At 43.3% G+C, this 20,662-nt stretch overlaps 1 protein-coding gene across 1 annotated transcript; it reads left to right on the forward strand.

The window, feature by feature from the left end:
• Positions 1 to 580: 580 nt before the first annotated feature.
• Positions 581 to 20,418, forward strand: MTURN (maturin, neural progenitor differentiation regulator homolog). Its single transcript, XM_054991702.1, has 3 exons — positions 581 to 1,224; positions 17,951 to 18,073; positions 19,846 to 20,418. Exons 1-3 carry the CDS (start codon positions 1,063 to 1,065, stop codon positions 19,954 to 19,956), a joined length of 396 nt encoding a protein of 131 aa, XP_054847677.1. The 5' UTR covers positions 581 to 1,062; the 3' UTR covers positions 19,957 to 20,418.
• Positions 20,419 to 20,662: the final 244 nt, after the last annotated feature.

Below are 20,662 nucleotides of genomic sequence, written 5' to 3' on the forward strand. Positions count from 1 at the left end.
AAATGGAGGTATCCAGTGCTTTTGTGTCAGAATACTCTCACCATTTGCAAATTAGGGCTGCAACTCTGTGGGCAATGAACTGAAAGCAAATCCCATTCCACTTAGTGGGACTTACTACTGCATAAATATGCATAAAATCGCTATTTTTTTAATACAACTTTTACACTTTGTAGTCAGAAAACGGTCTGGGCCTAATATTGTGTAGTGATGTAGTGGAACATTCCTGCACCTGGATTTTTTTAGATGCACCAAGATGAGGCCTCTGTAGTCTTCCTGGAATTGAGGAGTGTGACCATCCAAATCGGTCGGATTGGCAGGTTCGAGGATGCAGTTTCAGAACGGGGGCTGCGCTCTTTGCATCGCCTGATTTTGGGCGAAGTGGGAGAGGCCCAGCTGGGCCTGTGTGTCTGTAGGCCAATTCGAGGCAAGGGAAAGGGAGTTCGACACAAACCTTGGCAAGGCCCGCCGGACGCTCGAGTGAGGAAACCCCCACAAAAAAACATCAACAGGGAACGGGGCCTTTCTGAGCCAAGAGCTGGGCGTGGGTTCCGTCCCGGCGAGAGGGCAGGAGGGGCCCTTTCGCAGCAGGTGGCTCCAGCCCCCGCGCCGGAGGGGGAGCCTCGGCCCCGGGGAGAAGCGGGTGGGTCGCCTCGAATCCAGCAAGATCCGGCCGAAGCCAGCTTTCCCCCACACCCGCCGGGTGCCCCACACGGAAGGGAACGCAGCCGCGCTGAGCCCGGTCGGGCTGCTGAAGAGCGGCTGAGGGGAGGAAGCGAGGCGGGCGAAGGGAGCCAGCCTGCCTGCCTGCGGCACCCGGCATGTAAACAATACCTGGAAGTTGGCGAGTAATGCCGAGGCGGGGAGCCGCCACAGTAGCCCGAAGCGCCGCCGGGGCGCCTGCAGCATCCCCCCTCCATCCCCCTCCCGCGAAGGGCCGAGTGCCCAGCGCCTAGAGGGAGAGGGGAGCGGAGTCGGATACAGTCACACGCCGGGGAGGAGGAGGAGGAGGAGGCGGGAGAGCGGGAGGGAGGAGGCTGAAGGCAGCCAGGGCAGGAGGAGAGGATGGATTTCCAGCAGCTGGCTGACGTTGCGGAGAAATGGTGCTCCAACACCCCCTTCGAGCTCATCGCCACCGAGGAGACCGAGAGGAGGATGGATTTCTACGCCGACCCGGGCGTGTCCTTTTACGTCCTCTGTCCTGACAACGGCTGCGGGGACAATTTTGTGAGTAAGGAGCTGGGGGAGGGCGAGCCTGAGGGAAGCCGCTCTTGGGTGGGGGGCGACAGAGGGCTTCCTCGGGGGCCGCTTCTGCCCCTTTCTGGAGGGGGAGCCCCTTGTGGTGTGGCTGGGGGAGAGAGAGCCCTCCACCCCACCCCGTTTCCCCAGCGAGGGCCCACCCGCCCCTTTGCCAAGGGCGGTGGAAGGCCAGCAGCCTCCCGCCCCCAAGTCCTCTGGGACGGGCACCTGCTTTGTTGGGCCACCGGGGCCTGGTGTGCGTGGGGGGGGGGCTTAACAATAGCCATTTGCCAGGGAATGACTGAGGGCCCCCTCCAGATTTTAGAAGGACTAGCCTGCTTGTTTGCTGCCTTTCCCGGCCCTGGGAAGGGCTCCTCAGGCATCTTTAGAGGCAGGATTGGGGGAAAGGAATGTGGAGTAATAATAATACTAACAGTGCTCATATATCGCTCTTTTAGACAGATTAGTGCCTCACTCAGAGCAATGGGCAAAGTTAGTGTTATTATCCCCACCATACATCTGGGAAACTGGGGCTAAGAGGAGTGGCTTACCCAAGACCACCTGCTGAGCTCATGGCAGTCGTGGGATTCAAACCAACAAAGTGCTGATTCCCAGTTCAACCACTTAACCACCAGTACCAAAAGCTGAGTGCCTCTGAGCATGTGCAGAGTGTTTTCCCCTCACCACTCATGGTTAAGAAGGAGGTTTCCACAGCGGCATCCTCTTCACATGTCAGGCATTATGAAACATTATGGATCACTTTTGACCCATAGCTTGGAAGCAACCAAGCTGAATGCAGACCACCACCAGTTGGTCATTCCCTTCCATTCAAGGCATGCAGCAAACACAAAAAGGTTTTACTGAGCCCCTGGTGGGCTGCATAGAGCTTGAAGGCTCCCAAATGGTTCAGGCCTATGGGTATGATGGAACCCCCATCTTTCCAAAACCTACTGTTTCACAGAACTGATAGGGAAGCTCCAGGATTCTCTATTCTTTTGGAAATATTGGGTTGGAGACCACCCTTTCCCATGCTGGGTCTTGTTTTGTATGCTTTCTGGCAGGTGCCCTAATGCGCAGCAGATGACTTCTTGTTACTGTCTTGTAGTTCCAGAGGGTGGGGAGTGGTCTGTCCAGATTGTTCACATGGCACACTAATGACAAGGGATCTTGGAGTTTACCTGAGGGAAAAGGAGCAAGGACAGGATCACTTGCTTCAGCCAAGCAGTTAGAGCAGAAGATAGACACATTTGGAGATGTTTTATTGGGGAATGGGAGGAATATTTGGGAGGAACAGAAAATACTCTGCTCACCATCTCTCTTGCTGGGAGCAATCATTTCTAGCATATATCCAGAACTGCAAAATGGAGCCTGTTGTCTGTGGTCACTGGTAGACCAGCCTTTAAAGAAATGCTGTGAGGAGGGACTAGTTCTTCATCAGGTGATAGTTAGAGACCAGGAGCTGCCCCTTTAAGGAAACCTATAGGTAGGGAAAAGCTGCCATCCTTTTGCTGGGGTCAGCTTATCTGAATGCAGATACCATGAAGGAGGGGTAGCCTTGGTGTCCCTTCCTTGTCTGTTAGTTTTGCTAATAGCTTGTGTATTCCACAGGGAATTGCCCCCCACGTCACCCGCTCTTTCCTTGAATACATGGTGGGCTTCTTCTGGCTGTCCCAGAAAATGGAGAATGCATATGAATAAAATGGAGTCAGAATGATTATTTCCCTCACACCCAACAGATTCCTTCCCTATACCAGTTCAGCTCCTTCAGGAGTTGGACTAAGATGAATATTTTATTTGAAAGCTGTTTGGGGAAGAGGCAGTCTTCTTTGCCATTTGGTTACAGCATAATCCAAGCAGGTGGTGGTTTCTTAGGCTTTTACTAACAGCAGAAGAAGCAGCCACTGCCTGTACATGCTGGTCTGCTGAAGTAGCAAGATTTGCCCACCTTCCCACCCTGCTTTCTTTGATAATAACAACAGAAATGCTGCTATTATTAACAAGTGAATATTCCCCCTTTTTCCAGATTGGATAGCTTGGTGCTAATTAGAACTTCAAAATAAGAAAATAATGGGCCTTTCCAAATCTGATTTATCATACAGTTTGAAAGTTGGGCTTCTGAAACAAGCATTCACTTACCTATTATAAACACTTGACTACTGTTGAAAGAGGAAGGAAGCATCCTCTTTGACCACTGTGTTATGCTGAGGGATTGTGGGACCTGCAGATACAAAAGCCACGTAGGATGGGAACTATACTAAGGAGGGGAAATGGATGAGGTCAAATCCAACCCTTTCCCTTATGCAACAACACACCCAGTTTTAAAACAGATGAAAAGAAGCAGATACCAATTTAATGATATGCTTTAAAACAGAAGAAACTGATACCAGTTTAATGATTTGCTTTACAACAATTAATGGCACTTGATTAGCATTTCATCAATTTCACTACAAAAGCATTGCATATGCAGATCCAGGCAGCTTTTCTACTGTCCTGGTATGGTCAAACTCTCTCCTTTACTATATAGCCCCTGTCGCCCATGGCTCTTGTCCATGCAGGTCTCATGATCCCCAACATAACATTTGTGGGTGGTCAATGGGGACCTTTCCTTCTTTTTTTATCAGCAGGAAAGCTGGATGGATCCACCCCAGTGCTTGGATCTGAATAACTAAGCCTACCATTGGGGAGCCAGCATGGCACGGAGTAGCCAGTCCACACACAGGAAGAGGCAGTGCATGTTAAAAGAGAGCCTGCATCATATTGCACTTTATTTTCACCTGGCTGTTTCCTGCAACTTCTAGCTGTTCACTAAAGTGTATATGGAAAGCGCCTATATGATGATCCCAAAGTAATTAATACACTGAATACGAGAAACAGAATCAGGGTCTCACCACATGAGACAAAATACACTTGAATTACACGGGTAATTCAAGCATATTTTGTAATTCAAGTGTATTTGAGTGTAATTCGAGTGTAATTCAAGTGTATTTTGTCTTGTGTGATTCGACCCTTAGTGTAATGTAGAGGGCAGAGCATTGGACTTGGATCTGGAACACTCACAGTACAATTCTGAGCACAGTTGCACCCTTCTAAGCCGGTTGAAGCCAGTGGTCTCTGCTGAGGACTGCTTTGCCAGCTGAACATTCACCCCCATCTGTGATGCTTATTAGGTGACCTCCTCCCAGCTCACCAGGCTACATCTATCTTGTCATGAGATAAACAATACATTAAGCAAAGAAGGAAATGCTATGGGAAAAAATGTGTATACTACTGCAATATTGTGGCAGTTCTTATAACTATGGTAGTTCTGCCAAAAATAGCCAAAGTTTCTTCCACATCTTGTCCTTATTTTTAGTATTATTTTAGGTCTTGCCAATTATCCCAATCTAGTTCATAAACCTTGTCATAATTCCCAAAGAGAGAAGGTACTCATATATGGAATTAGATAATAGCTTTAAAAAAAATAGTCCTGGGACAATATTTTCAATGACAGCAGGCAGTTTGCCAGAGCTGTCACAGGATAATAGCCGAGAGTAGGTAGAGCTGCTACTGTGCTGACAATACCATTGCAATGCGGTTGTATCTAATAGGTTATGTTTTGTAACGGACAGTTAAAAATATAGATCTAGTTAATGGAAAACAAACCTCAATTGATTTGTAAGGAGCTGACTTTGCATTCATGTTAAGGTTGCCAGTTCTTGAAAACAAAGCTTCTGGGACCCGAGAGGGTATGTGGATGGAATCCTTAGGAGTCCGAGGCAGGGCACGGGTCATGTTTGGGTACAGGTTGGGAGACATGAGTTTTTTCTGGTTGTGGAGGCAGAGTCCAGAGGTTTTTGACTGGCCTAGCAAGTCTGTACATCCAGGAGATCCAATACAGAATTTGCCTTTTCCCTTTTAACATTTCACTTTAACATGCCAGTTAAGATCCACGCAGCAGACCTCATGAGGAGTGCTGACTACCTGTCAGGTTGAGATGATCACTCTGAGTCTAGTTTTCATGGAGAGCAGAATATAAATATGTAATAAATAAATAAAATACTGACAGCGAGGTCTTTTTCAGTGGCGGCTCCTGTTCCTTGGAGTGGGATGTCCAGGGAGGTGTAGAAGACCTCCTCACAGGTTTATTAAGCTGTGCTGCATCCCAGAGCTTTTAGATAGTGTTTGTATTTAATTATAGCTGAGCTTAGCATTGTTATTTATTGTCTCTTGCTTGAGTGTTTTAGCAATGTCTCTTGTTTCTCTAGTGCTGTTATCAAATAATTATACGCTCCCTTGATCTGTGGGGAAAGTAGGCATTTTAAATAACTAGATACGGCGTTAGTAAAACCTGGTTGACCCCTTGCTTTTCTGAGCACTTGGATTGGTCAGCAACTCAGAATTTAGCTAGCTGATGATTTAAATCTACATGCGCTTCCTGTGGTACTTCTTAGGAATTTGCATTTTGATACCCATGTCTCAGAGCTGATTCATACCACCACTTTCCCCCTCTGAGGCTTTGCATGTGTTGAACTAGTCCTGTGAAGTGTTCTACATCTGCCCAGAATGCTACGAAACCAGGATAGCTCTTCTAAGCATTCCATTCGTGTGGTGGAGTTAGGCCTGCTTCGCACTTGCGTATTCACCTCTCGATACCTCCTCGCTGGATGTCTTCTGCTGGTGTGAATCATGCCTGAGAGTGTTTCCAGCCTAGACAGTTTCTTTGCTACTGACCCAAGTTGCATATTGATTCTTAAGAACCCAGATGACATTCCCCTCAAAGCGTAGCATTTCTAAGTTTTCCCTGTTGCCACCACGCACGCACGCACGCACACATGTGCTGGCTTATCACAATTTTTTATGTTCTCATGCAGTTTCAGCACAAGCCTTTTCTAGTGCAAACTGACTAAAGCTGTTGTCTTACCTTGTATGGAGGAGAGGTCAGTTACATTGTGAGTGATCTTTGTGTCTGCCTTTCCTCATTCCCAGACCTGCCTTCCCCTTTCTCTTCTCTCTGTTGAAACTGACCAGTGAAACAGGATTGAGACAGGTACAACTGGCCAATTTCCCCTCTACTTTGTCCATTTCCTTTTGAAATATAATTTGAAAACCAGCATTGGTACAGACGGGTACAGGGGCTGGCTAGCCTTTTAACCCACTGGGAAGTTTCCTGGTGGGCCACTGCCTTAGAGGGCTGCTGATAGCCAGGAGCAGCCTGAAAAAGGTGAGGTGTCAGCCTGCCTTGTGGGTCAGGGCAGTGTCAACAATGGTTCACCCACTTAGTTCAGCTTGCTCCAAGGCTGTTTAAACATCCCAGTCCACTCATGCACATGTGCCCTTTTTGAAGGAAAAAACCCTCACAACAGCAGGGAGCTCCTTCTGTTTCAGGATCTACAGTCATTTGAGCATGTGCCAAGTACTTTTTTCCCTCGACACAGAGAGATTGCAAAGCAGTCTGCCTTCATGTGTGATATTCATAGAAAATAAAGCTTTCTGGGCTCCCCCAAATAAAAGGACATGACTTGCAGGCCAAATAATCGGCTTTCTCCCCATAGCATCTCTAGACTCTGTGCAGAGCACACACACACACTCTTGTGTATGTGTGTCTGTATGAAGCTGTTTTCCAGTGCCCTGGCAGGAAAGGGGACATAATACAGTTTGAAGTGGGTAGGAACAGTGAAAGCAGAAGCAACCCAGTTCAGTGCTAATTACTTTTAATCCTCTCCCATCCCTCGCCAGTGGGTCATCTGTGCTTGTGTTTCTGTTTTCCCTTTTAGGTATCTCTGTTACAGTACAATGCTTTCTGTTTATCTGCATATATCCCACACTTCTTCTAAAAGCAGCTTACAAATCAGAAAGCATCATGTGCAAGAAAAACATTAAAAATATATACATTAGAAACCAACCAGTCTGCAAAAAGCAACTCTCCCCCCCCTCCCCCTCAAAGTACAAGCTCTACAAAAAGCCAGGGTAAATAAATAATTCTTTACCAGTTGCAAAAGTTTATCAAGCTCAATAGACGATGAATAGATACGGGGAGGGCATTCCATAATTGGGCTGCCACAATCACAGAAGACCCTATTGTTACTCATTTCACCCATGCTAAGGAAAGGAGATGGAGTAGAACCTTAGACAAAGTTCTTAACTGATGGGTAAATATGTATGAATGGGTGGACTTTTTAGTCCTCAGGGCTCAAGCCATTCAGAGTTGTTTTTCCAGCCATATTAGAGAAGATATTGCCCCCAGCAATATCTGCAAATGCTTGTCCTGGGCTGTTACTTTGATACCTCATATTTAAGCAACAAGTGCTTCCCCAAAAACAACTATAGTAAAACAGGGTGCTTTTTTAAAAAACGCATGGGGATTGATAATGTGCAATTTGTCACAGGCAGGGCTAGAACTAGTGTGGCTAGAACCGGGAAAGAAATCACTTTGTTGTCATCTAGAAACACCCTGAGTGTATAAAAACTTTTCACTGACAAGTATTATGTTTTAAGTTGTTCTTTGTATTCATTGGAATAATGAACCCTTGGAGTGACTGCCATGAGTTTTCATATAGCCACTGAAAAGCAGTGTTGGTTTGCATCCTAAGGACCCCTGCTTTAAAAGCTGGCCAATGAACAAACAGCATTTAAATTGCCCTAGTGGCCAAACCTATATTAAGCTTGAGATTCCCTATACTAAACTTGTTGTTTGGAAGTGAGTTCTGTTGATTTTGATGCTGCAGCTTGCTGAATGAAGTGTGTTTTGGACTGCGACCAGATTGTGCAAGTGTACTTTTGTATAAACCTGTGGTTAAGTAACATTGTTTATCAGGGTTGATGCCCTGATTTTCATGGGTGGCTGCAGAGCTGGAACAAAGGAGTAGCCACTCATCAGACCACCCCCAACCACCCACCAAATCCCCTGGAAAGAATGTATTACAAGGCACTGTGAAGCCTGACAGGCAAATATACACCTGTCTATATATACTGGACCCACTGAAATGTCTCCCTCTCCCCCGCCCCACATTCTGACCATTCTTTTATTGTACTGTCCTGTTCCTTCACCTCTGCTTGATCAGTTATTTCTCCTGGTAATATTCATGGTCTTCCTATAGCTGCTAGCTGAGTCTCCATCTCAAATGATGAGTATTAGCAGGTTTGAGAATCTGTCCCAGCAGGTATCTGCAAAGGTCTTTTCCTTACCAGCACTTGGATAGTGGTGAGATTTGCGTCATTGCCCATTTACGGCATTGCTTGGTGATAGCTGCGACATGGCTTAGTGTTCTCTTCTCAGTGAATTTTCCACTCTGATATTTTTCTTTGTATCTGAGGTTTTTGATATCATAATTGTTCAATAGTTGTAAAAAAATGCTGCAGCAAGGTAAGAAAGGATTGAGAGCACACGTGTTGCAGTGTTGGGAAAGACCTGAGTCCTTGGAAATCCTGAAGGACCTGAGATTTTGGAGAATCACTGCCAGTCAGAGCAGACAGTATTGAGTTTTAGGCCTGTGGACTGACTGTGCTATATAAGGCAACTTTAAATGTGTACCAAATCTCAAGTCCCTTCCCACATTTTTACCAAAGACCTAAGGGCAGCATGCATGAAGGATATCAGCCCTGGGAGCCAGAATGATGTATTGGTGACACTAGGATTTGGAAGACCCAGGTTCGAATCCCCACACTGCCATAGAAGTTTGCTGGGTGGTCTTGGGTCAGTCACACCCTCTCATCCTAACTTACCTCACAGGTAAATCTTAGACTGAGGTATACTGGCTCTTGATAGATTAATGGGACTTTCAGTCTATATGTTTTGTGTCCCCAGTAGAGTTGGGCACAAACCGCAAGACAAACTAAAGTGCATCACGAACTGAGCCGGTTCGTGCTTCACGAACCAGCAGTTTGTGGAAGCCCATTTTCCACAAACTTCCACGACTTGGTCTGCCAGTTCGTTTGGTTTGTGTTAAACTCTGCCAATACCCCTTTCCTTACCACTGCCCCGATCAGCTGCTTGGCGGGGAGATCCCCAACAAGCAGCTGATCCAAACCAGCCAGGGTGAAATGCTCCTTTCCGTGCTGCTTTGTAGCACAGGACGAACCACGAACCGCATGGTTTGTTTTTTCTCCAGTTCGTGCCCACCTCTAGTCCTCGGCCCACAGGTCCAAAGCACTTATGCCTGTTCATTCCCATTCTCCAATCACATTGTATTGCTTTCCTGTGCTGTGTTAGATTTTTTCCTTCAGCAATACTGACTTTTTTCTTCTCTCAGTAGCTACAGTATTTGTCACCTTTTTGACAGCTTTCCCTTGAACATTGATGAACATTCTGTGTCATCACAGCAGTCAGTGGTAACTTATAAGTGGCAAGCAGAGGTCAGTTTTTAATCTACACCATATTGGATCATGTGATCTTGTGAAACATAGCTGTTCCGATGATCTCTGTTCTCTCATCGTGATCATGATGGTAATGTCTATGACACATGAAGCTGCACATGAAGCTGGACTAAGTTCTTCAGAAAACTAGCAGCTAAATGCTGTTTTGTACACATTGGTGGCAAGAGTGGGTAAAACACCTCCCCCACCCATTATCAATTTTTCTAGCTTATGTGACACCCATATGCATCATGTAAAAACATTACTTGGTTATTAATGTAGAAGTAGAGGTGCTTCCTTACAAATAAAAACAGATCCTGGATTGTATGAGTTGAATCCGACCAGATTCTCTACTAGTGAAAAGGAAGGAAGAGGTCCTCTTTGACCACTAAGAAAAGCTATGCTGGGGATAATGAGGCCTCCATGTGGAATCGGTGCTGTAGTGAGGAGGGGAATGGGGCAAATTAGTGAAGAAGCTGACTCGATCCAACCCAGTGCATGGAAAGATTCTGTATTTCACAGGCAGGTAGTATTTGGAATGATCTTTAGAAAGATGGATTAAAGCATTCATGCTGAACGATCATGCAAATGCTCAGTTATACACCTGATTACAGCATTTCATTTGCTTATTATATCTGCAGAATCCACTACCGCTAAGGCAGACAATTTAAGAGTAATGATGTTAGCCAGTGTCAACATATTGGGACGGTAGACTTAAAGGAAGGAAGATCCAGAGGAGTTAGCCGTGTTAGTCTGTAGTAGCAAAATCAAAAAGAGTCCAGTAGCACCTTTAAGACTAACCAATTTTATTGTAGCATAAGCTTTCGAGAATCAAGTTCTCTTCATCAGATGCATGGTACAAACTGGTCAAATACAGAAGAGGAGGAGGAAGTCAGTGGTGTCCCGTAAATAGCTGGGTGTGCTGGTGGCATAGGGCCTGAGGATAGAGTCCATGTATCCCGAGACTCCTACTGTGATAGTGCATTTTCCTGAAACAATTGGGCGTCCCATGGGTCCAAATGATGAAGATGTCATCCATTTCCTTTACAGCGGCGTGGTCTGGGGGAGCCCAGTGGCACCTGGTATGGGCTTTTGGGGACCACAGTTCTCTTTGTCAGATGCATCTGGCAGGGAGAGCTGTGGTTATCGAAGGCTTATACTACATAGGAATTGGATGCTTTTACTGCTCCAACTAACACGGCAAACTGACTCCACACCAAAAGGAGATGTTTACATTTACTAGCAAAGGAATGTTTTGGTTGCTTCCCCGCTAATTGCATCTTGTCCCCTTCTGATATATGTCCCTTCTCTCCCCTCTCCCTCCTCCTCTTCTGTATTTGACCAGTTTGTATCATGCATCTGATGAAGAGAACTTGATTCTCGAAAGCTTATGCTACAATAAAATTGGTTAGTCTTAAAGGTGCCACTGGACTCTTTTTGATTTTTAAAGGAAGGAAGCTATCAGTTCCCACAGGCACTGAACCAGCAAAGGAACAACCTTTCAGTAACTAGCAAATTGTCCTGGCCTTGTTTTCAGAGAAGTTTTTCAGCTGAATACAAGCATCCATCATTGATTATTTCAAATTCCACCTTAGGTCAGCTGAAGTTAAAGATGGAGCAGTGTGACCTTACAGGGTAAATAGAGCTGGCTTGGTTCAGGCAAGAAAACAATACCGCTCCAAAGGATAGAGGGTTTTATTTTTCTTACTGTCCTGTCACATCTGTTCTCTTTTCTCTTTGCTCACAGCCAACGTTCCTGTTGCAGTTTCACTCAGGTTCAGTGAGTTCCTTCACAAAATGATCTCCCTAATACTTCCCAATGTGAAGCTGGCTCTATAGTTGTCTTTGTGTTTTTGCTGGGAATGAAACAAAGCCCCTCACATGCATCGCTCTGAAAATAAATGAGCCAGAGAAGCAGATGCCTAGTCTGTTCCATAGATTGGAAAAGACTTCCCGATGCACCAAGGGTTCTCTCACTAGGATCCTGGGTCCTTAACACCTGCATCCAAGAGGAAACAGCAGCAAGAGGAGCATCTCTTCTCACCTGGCTCTCCAACTCTTTTCTGGGTGAGCACCTGTGCCCTTGGCAGTGGCATAACCAGCCATGTCCAGCAGATGAAGCTTCCCCCCCCACACCTGCACCTCCTTGGAGGGAAAAGGTTCTGCAGTTTGAACATCTGTGTAGAGTCCTAAGAAAGAACACCGGCAACCCTGCTCATCCCTGTAGCACAACAATGGCAAGAGGTGCCTTCTGGAGCTCTCTGTGATTTGTGCAGCTGCTGAAGATGAGCCCTCACACAGCACTGAATCTGGCAGCCCTAATCCAGTTCTGTGCAGGATTGTGCTGGCTGGGCCCAGGACCTGCCGGAACAGTACTGCGATGATGGGTAGTATCCTACCACTCTGCATGCGGGAGATGTTGTTTTCCTGCATTACTCTTTATCGCTCCTTCAAACCCCTGGAGAGAGCAGTCCTAGAACTGAAGGATCTCTGTGTAGGGATAGCTATGAGCAGTGAGCAACAGGGACTTGAAACCACTCCTCCTCCTACATTCACAGCTTCACTGAGGAGAGAGGGCAAGATCACCCTCTCGCCCCTCCTCTCTGCAGCCCGCAGACCTTCATTGCTGTTCCGCTGTGGATCTTGTGATGCCAGGAGCGATCTTCTGTGGGCCAGAGGGAGCTGCAGGGGTGGAGGGGAATGTAGGAGTGGTAGGATGCTACCCAATATATGTGAAGTGCCTCATGCATATTAAAGCACAGTATTCAGCGCTATTCCATGCAAGTCCCATAGCATCTCATTACTTGTTGTTGGAAGGGAGTGGGAGTTCAGGGATAATATGTAGATGCGGTACGGCCTCTGAACTGCAAGGTGATCAATATTTTTCTCTGTCTTATGATGTACGCTGCATGATTATATACTAATGGCAGAGCTTTGCTGTCATATGCTCAATTAGGCTGAAGATGTCTCCTGAAAGAAATCTGTTCCTTTTGTGCTAGAGAACACCTGGTTATTAATTATATAGGAACTTAAATGTTTGGCATTTGGTTACAAGCCACCAAACTACGTGTGGTTTTGGATGGTCAGATAGTAGTTCTTTAATTATCTATTTACTTCTTTTATACCGTGCCTTTCTCCCCAATTGAGACCCTAAGTGGCTTAAATCGGTCTCCCTTTTATACTCACAACAACCTTGTGAGGTAGGTTAGGCTGAGAGAATGAGACTGGGCCAAATTTATCTGGTGAGCTCCTATGACAGAGTAGGGGTTCAAACCGGGATCTCCCAGATCTTAATCCAACTCTAACCACTACACCACATGAGTTCCACATTGGCTCTTATCTGTCAAATTTCTTCAAAGAAACTCGGTATGAGAAGATTGTTTTGTGTAAGTTGTTCTAGCAAAATGGTTATATTTAATTGAAATGTGCATAGTATGAGTCAGTGTTATGATTAAGGTTGTTCATAAACTTTCTGTATAGTAGACGCCGTGCTCTATTTCTGGTCTTTATATATATATATATATATAGAAACAAAGCTAAGCTGATGCAGATGTAATGCTGCCCAGTAACCTACCCATGGTTAGGAGATCAGGCGTGTCTTGTGGATTCATATTCTCCTCCCCCTTTCCCCTCCTCCCTTACAAGTGGATTCCCCAGTCTCTTCCCTTTTCTGCGCTATCCACAGTACAGCATTATGTCTGAAGCAGCATTTTGGCTAACTATGGTTAGCAGAACACAGTTTGCAAAGACTTGTCTTTGGCTAACAGAAACACACGTCTGGATCCTACTAAGAAAAGCCTTGCTCCGATGTAAGGGAGTAGGCTCCTTATGCTGGAGGCACTTTCTCACGCCTAAGATAGGATCCTGCCCACTCTCACAGATGTAACACAGTTATGGTTTGCTTACCTTTGTAAATGGAAGTGAGGTGGAATACACAAATAAAAGAGAAGGGGGAGAGAACGGCATGAGCCTGCATAGCTTTCTTAAAGTGAACTGCTAAGCAGAGTTATTCCAGTCTAAGCCCATTGATTATCACCTAGTCGTCATTAGAAAACTGGGCAGCACTATGCCAATATTCATTCTTCATGGCTTTGGTTTCCTCCAGTAGGTGGTCGGGCTTGATAAATTGCTTTGTGTATTACACTGAACAAGGTTTTGCATGGTCTTGTGAAATGAAACTGTTGTGATTTCATTGAGATATTTATGTGCTTCTTATGTAATATTGTTTCTTGCTAGTTTAAATTTGCTTGTGAATTTAATTGTGAGATGTGAAACTGGCTTTACTTTTTTGATCTTAGCTAAGATCCCTAATATTCAAAATAAAACATTCATTGCATAGTTTGACATCCATTTTTTTGTTTTGGAAAGGTAGTGTGTTTCATGTGCACATGAGTAAGATTAAATTTCCTTGTTCACTTACAAGAGGAGATATTATCTGGTTTGTCCTGCTTTGAAATATTAAAAGCCAGGGTGTGTGCTCTGAAGCTGTATCGGGCTGCATTGATCTGTAACACTGAATTTCTCAAATTTGTTCAAAACAGGGTTTGGTGATTTTGCTTTCCTTTTTAGCACCAGTTTGCAAACAGCAAATTTAAGCGGTAAGCTTTTCCTTGGCTACATATGTGCATTGAGTTTAGGGTTTGAGGGTTTTCTTTTTTGGTTTTGTTCTTTCTCTTTTTAGGAAGCTTACTTGCAAATAGTAAAATAGACTAGCCTTCTCTCGATGATACGCTGTTTTTCTAGGGAGTTACTTGGATAAGAAGTTTCCTGGTAGAGAGAACTTGCAAGCATTAAGATCCCAATCTCCAGCCTGAAATGGTACTTTCCAGGAAAAGCTGGATTTTTTTTTTTAATGCTGATTGTCTGGACTCTCAGTTGACATTAGCAGAGGAAAGAGATTGGAGCTGTTTGGAGAAAGCTGTGGTTATTTTTATCTATACATTGTATCATTAGGAATTTCATTATGCATGTGCTTATATAACAAAACTTTCAGAAATGACTTTGGAATTAATCCTTTTTATATTTACCTACTTTTAGAGGAAATGTTCAGGGTTGTTGTTGTTTTTTTAAGTGGAGGACTTGCAATCTTGTTATGTGCAGGCAATGTCTTTCAGCTCCCTTAGCTGAGCTTGGCAAATATATAGCATCCTACTGCTGACCTAAAGTAACAGACCTGAGTTTTAATGTTGTCCATGGAAAATACATTGACCACAGGAATGTGGTGAATATGTGATGCAGCTACCACCTGTTGAAATTTTTGACATGATGGTCATATACTGATCACAGTTTACGACATCTTCAAGGGACTTAGGAAATATGGTTGGGGCAAAGAGACTATCCTTAACAAGCATGCCCTGGAATCTTCCTAATGCGGATGGCCAACCCCCTCCCCGCAAATGTCAGGTAGAACTGGTTTTGCCGTATGTCCATCATGTAAGAAGAGTTGTCAGGATTAAACTGCTTATCCCAAGGGATGGTTGGAAGTCACATGATACATCGACCTTGCTAAAGCTAAGCTGGTCTGGGTCTGGTCAGTACTAGGCAGGAGATTTTGTGGGACCCCATCAATGCCACCTTGAGTTCCCTGGTGGCAGAAAAGTATAAATGTGAAAAGCAAAATAACTGATATGCAGTAATATGCCACCAGTTATATCTAGCTCTGAACCAGGCCTTAGAGTATGGATTAAAAAAAAATCCACAAAATGGTATGGGGAACAGATGGGAAGGGGGTTTTCTACAAGCCTGAGGGAACATCCAATTCGCAGAAAAATCTAAATTCTTAAAAGGGGAGGGAGTTTAAAACTCCCTGAAATAAAAACAACGTCTGTAGCCTTAAGAAAGGAATGCCCCCTGAGCTCAGCCCCCTGAGGGAAAGAGAAAATATAAGGGAAAATGGTCCACTACTTGTTCTGATAGGATATTTACAGTTCAGTTGTAAGCAGTGTTACTACAATATAAGTCCATTGAAATCAATAGAGTAACTATTTTCCCTACCCAGTCAAACAGGGAGGTAGCTCTGGAGATGGACTCCAATATAAGTCCATTGAAATCAATAGAGTAACTCTGCTTAAGATTACAGTGTTAGTTACTCAGCTCTGTTTACAGAGATGGTTATTGTGGCTTAATGGGAGAAAAACCAGAACCCCCTTCTATAAAATCATATGTGGAATGTATCTTTATTAACCAAATTAATGTACTGCCAGAAGTTACTGAAATAATTCACAGTATATGGACAAGATTTGTGAACAGCAGGTAATTTTTATTATGTAATATGATGAATAAGTTAGAGAAAAAATATATCATTTAGTTTGATATGAATTGTAAAACACCTTTTCTTTTTTTCTTTTTCCTTTCTTTGTATGTAATGTCTTTATGCAGTGTTATATATGCAAGAATTACAGTAAAAAACTGAATCTGCAGGATAAAGTAATCATTAGCCTCCAGAAGCAGCCTCGGTAGATTTCAATAAATGATTAATGTTCACATATGACACTAAATAGACTTCATACATTGTCCCACCACATTTGGCCAGGATATATATTAGATTTAAGAGTGGCTTTTTCTTTTTCTGGACCACGTTAATAAGTTTCAAGTATGTTCATAAATAGCTTGGAAGAAGCTGAAATGTGCCTTTGCTGTCCTGCATGAAAAATGTCCTTGGACTCCAAGGGGATTAATCCAGAGAACTCGATTTGATAATTGCAGCATGTCTTTGCTTTGTCTTTGGTCTGTGCTAATGTGGAAAAACATGGCCTAGGTTTCTCTCTCCCTGCCTTGTACACACTCACAAATAAGATGGTAAAACTGTTACTGGACTGTACCTCTTCACACTGCTGATGGGAAATTACATGTTTTCCTATGAAATGGATTCTGGGGTACATCTAATTTTTCGGTATGCAGAACTTCCTTTTTTAAGATACATTCAGTCATGCAATTTCCACATACTTGGTCTAAAAGGAAACAGTCCAGGAACAGTTTTAAAACAGCTTAAGCGAATTTACCTTAAATGTGTTCCCACTAGGGTTGCCAACTTCCAGGTGTAGCCTGGAGATCTTCCAGAATTACAACTGATTTCCAGACTATAGAGATCAGTTCTCCTGGAGAAAATAGCTGCTTTTGGAGGATGAGGTGTACAGCATTATAGCCAAGTAATCTCCTTTTTTGCCTGCATCATGATGATCACGTTAGGTTGCCTTTTCCAGGAGCTGCTTGAGACACAAATGGTACTGGAAATGCAGACATATTTCTAAGTTCTTCTGTCTCCAAATGGAACATCTATATTTCATACATTGCTCTGTCTTTGTAGGGACTTCGTGTATCTTGAATCCTTACAATTTGTAATTTAATTAAGTGTCCCCATTAAAGAACATCTTGCTTCTTTGTTCAAAAGACTGCAGACATAGCTGGATCAATATTGTAGCTATGTGTTGTCTCAGACACACTGGGTATGAAATCTATCCAAGATAGAGGAGTATTGAGAATAAAAGAGAGGGTACAATGGCTAGATGGTAATTGCACTTACCCAATTAAGTAGCATTTCAAGCACATATAACCTGATGGGCTAGATATGCCACGGAGACACTGAAAATTGTTTTTTCATGTGCCATGTCCTTTAACATAAATATTTTGAAAATATATATCTACAAGTAGGGAGATTGTTTCCTAACCCTGACGCCAGGATGAAGATTTAACTTGTTTGCATACAGTGTGTGTGTGGGGGGGGGGGGGGTAGCTGCGCTACTCCCACTTGTTTGTATCCCTATCTTGAGACCAGTTTTCCAATAACTCGAAAGGACATAGAACAGACCCAAAGAGTGAGCATGGCTGTGCTTGTGCATTGAGCAAGGAAGATGTTTCCATTTCCTCTTTGCGTACAACCCAAAAAGGATAAAATAGCTTTGGGAAATTTCCTATAATTTGTGAACAGCCCTGACTCCATAACAGAGACAGGACCTTAATACAGCCACATATCAACTGAAATTAGAATCATGGATTTGTGCCTCCGTTTACCTGGATCTGAGACACGGATTGAACTTGTTCTTCTCCCCAGAGCTTTTCTTAGGGCCTAACTGTGGTGGAGTGTGGAGAGTGCTGTCAAGTCATAGCTGATTTATGGCAACCCCAGATGGAGTATTCATGGCAAGATACTAACAGAGGTGGTTTGCCATTGCCTGGCTCTGCAGTTTTGTTGGAGGTCTCCCATCCATAACCCAGGCCAACCCTGCTTAGCTTCCAAGATCTGATGAGATTGGGCTTGCCTGGGCTATCCTGGTCAGGACAAAATGTCTCCTTCCTCCCCCCTTTTCAGAATCTGGAAACAGTCTTGCGTAAGTTGAAACTCCCCCCCCTCCCCCCACTACCTCAACTCATTTTTATCTTTCAGCACGTGTGGAGTGAAAGTGAAGATTGTCTGCCTTTCCTGCAGTTGGCTCAGGACTACATCTCTTCTTGTGGCAAAAAGACGCTCCATGAAATCCTGGAAAAAGTCTTCAAATCATTCAGACCTGTAAGCGATTGTTTGCCTTCACCTTATTTATACCAGCAGTTCGGGTCTAATCTTCCAGACATTCAAAATGCTTTCATTATGAGTTCTCAGAAAGTCTAGTTTATCTTGTGTAAATGGCATAGTTCTGGTAAATGGCTTTGCTTCCCCTCCTCCAATTTCTGTTTTCTCCAAATGGAGATTCCCAGCTGGGACAGGAGACAAACCAAAATGGTTCTCCACCCGTATGAGGAATGATGTGGTGTTTGATATATTTGTCAAATACCACGGAGAGTTTGGCCATACAGGAACTTTTGTGGTGGAGTCGCTTCCTGGCACAGCTGTTGGGAAATTTCACATGGAGTTGTGCGGAGAGATGGGGGCTGTAACGAGCTTTTGCCTGTGTCTGAACCAAGCTTCCACTAGCCAAAAGAAAGATGTATCTTTCTCTTGGAAAGCTTTCAGCAATTAGTTTTCAGACCTGTCAAACAGCTAAGTTCTTTAAACCACCTGTTTATCAGTACATTTATTTTATATAGGGTTCGATATTGCTTTACAACTCCTTATCACCTGTCTAGAGTTTATTGCACTTTATTGAAAATACACCCTAGTTTTTTAATGAAGCAAGTAATTAAAATATAAATGGTTATTAATATAAATCCTATAAAAACAGAACACAGAAAGGCAATACAAAATAAGTTTGCTAACATTTCTTAATAAATTCCAAGTTTAACATAATCAGAGTTTCTAGGAAATGCATAGGTAAAGATAAATTCTCACCTAAATTCTCTCAAGAGATTCCTTCCATCAGAGCTCTGCCATTCTATCTGAATTTGCATCTTTATAAGTCATCATATGCAAATATCTAAGATCACGTGATACCACAAACAAACGATAATTGATCTGATGCTTCATTGAATATTTAGTTTCTATTGTATAACCTTCCAAATGGTAAAAAATGACATTATACTCAAACTTGCAAAACAAAACTATAAATCTCTGAGAAATGTCAGAAAAAGTTAAGAGATCACTATTGGTTGAATCTGATAGAGGAACATTAATCTCGATAGAGACCACTATTTTAATTAACTGTCAAAAGATTAAAGCACAACCTGTTAGAATTACCTAACACTTAGAAAAAAACACACAGACGGTTCATGCAAAGTTTGAAAGTTCATCTAGAATACAAGTACATGGCATAGTATTGCTTAGTATTGATTATTGTCATGTGCTTTTATCTGTATTGGTGCAACAGGGGCCTCAAAGGAAAAACCCTTCAGCTGGTGGGCAAGCTGGTGTCAAAGCAGATGGTCTTGAATTGCCATTCTTATACATACTTTAAGATATCCTATTTCCAACAGTGGGTCGTAATTTCCACTATGTAGTCTGTAGCATTCCCATTTCAGCCATCTTTGAGCACTATATACTAAACTGTATAATATAGGGTATTATGCCAGTGTACGATATTACTGACAGCATTGGCGTGGAATATGGGAGTAGGGCCTGAAGATACATTGTGCCACAGATCATGGGTTACTTTTCTATGGCCTTTTATATTTCTAAAGAACTAGGATTGGCTGTAACATAACGTAAAATGGCCAGGTTAATTGCTGCATGAAGTATGACTTAGTCCTCGCTGCTATAAGCCACTAACTTACTGCCACCCTTCCCTGGGTTTAAATTAACTTACATAGTGCTACAAATATAACACACAAACTGTAACTCATCTTAGATATTTTGCCTAATTATGCTATTTTGCATTACACCTTGTATATTTCCTTCTTCTTTTCCAATAGCTATTGGGGCTTCCAGATGTAGATGATGATGCATTTGAAGAATATAACGCAGATGTGGAAGAAGAGGAGGCAGAAGCCGATCACCAGCAAATGGGTGTCAGTCAGCAGTAATTTTCAAAGGAAATTAAATATATATTTTATCCTACCAGGTGGGGTCTTATGCTTCTGCATTAGCATTTTTTTTTAAAATTAGCACATCACACTGGAAAATCTGGCTCCTAAACCCAACGTTTAAAAAGATAAGAAAAAGAAAGAAAGCAACAATATTTTTCAAAAATCTGTGATGAGCTTTGCAATGAAGTGGCCTGAATTTCACTCCTGCTTCAGTGAGGTTTCTATGGCGTTGTCTTGGTAGCATTCTGCCAATGTTAACTTAGAACTAGTTTTTTCTTGCTGACTTGTCTTTTTGTTGTTTTTATTATTATTATTATTATTATTGTTTGTACAGAAGAATTAACATTTCACTGACCTGAATGTGATTTGAATGTAGGAATTATTTGGTTGGTGTGTTAAGTACTCGCGTGACCTTACTGAGGACCATCCATGCAGAGAATAAATGCAATCTGCACTTTCTGTTTTAGATCTCTTTCTTTAAAAAAAAAAACAACACAAGGTTTACATGGTAAGATAGCAAATGATGAGTGTCCTAATGCAAAGTGTGGTCCGGTCAAAGAGAAGCACTTCTAAATCATATTGATTTCAGTAGACAAGACTGAAGAACGTGTTTAACTCTGTCACTGAGGTCAGTGAGGCCCAGTGCAGATGTCAAACTGGAGTGGGTTTTTTTCAGATCACACTCACGATGTCATACTCCAGC

Source organism: Eublepharis macularius, chromosome 11 (genome assembly GCF_028583425.1).
Source record: "Eublepharis macularius isolate TG4126 chromosome 11, MPM_Emac_v1.0, whole genome shotgun sequence".
NCBI lineage: Eukaryota > Metazoa > Chordata > Lepidosauria > Squamata > Eublepharidae > Eublepharis > Eublepharis macularius.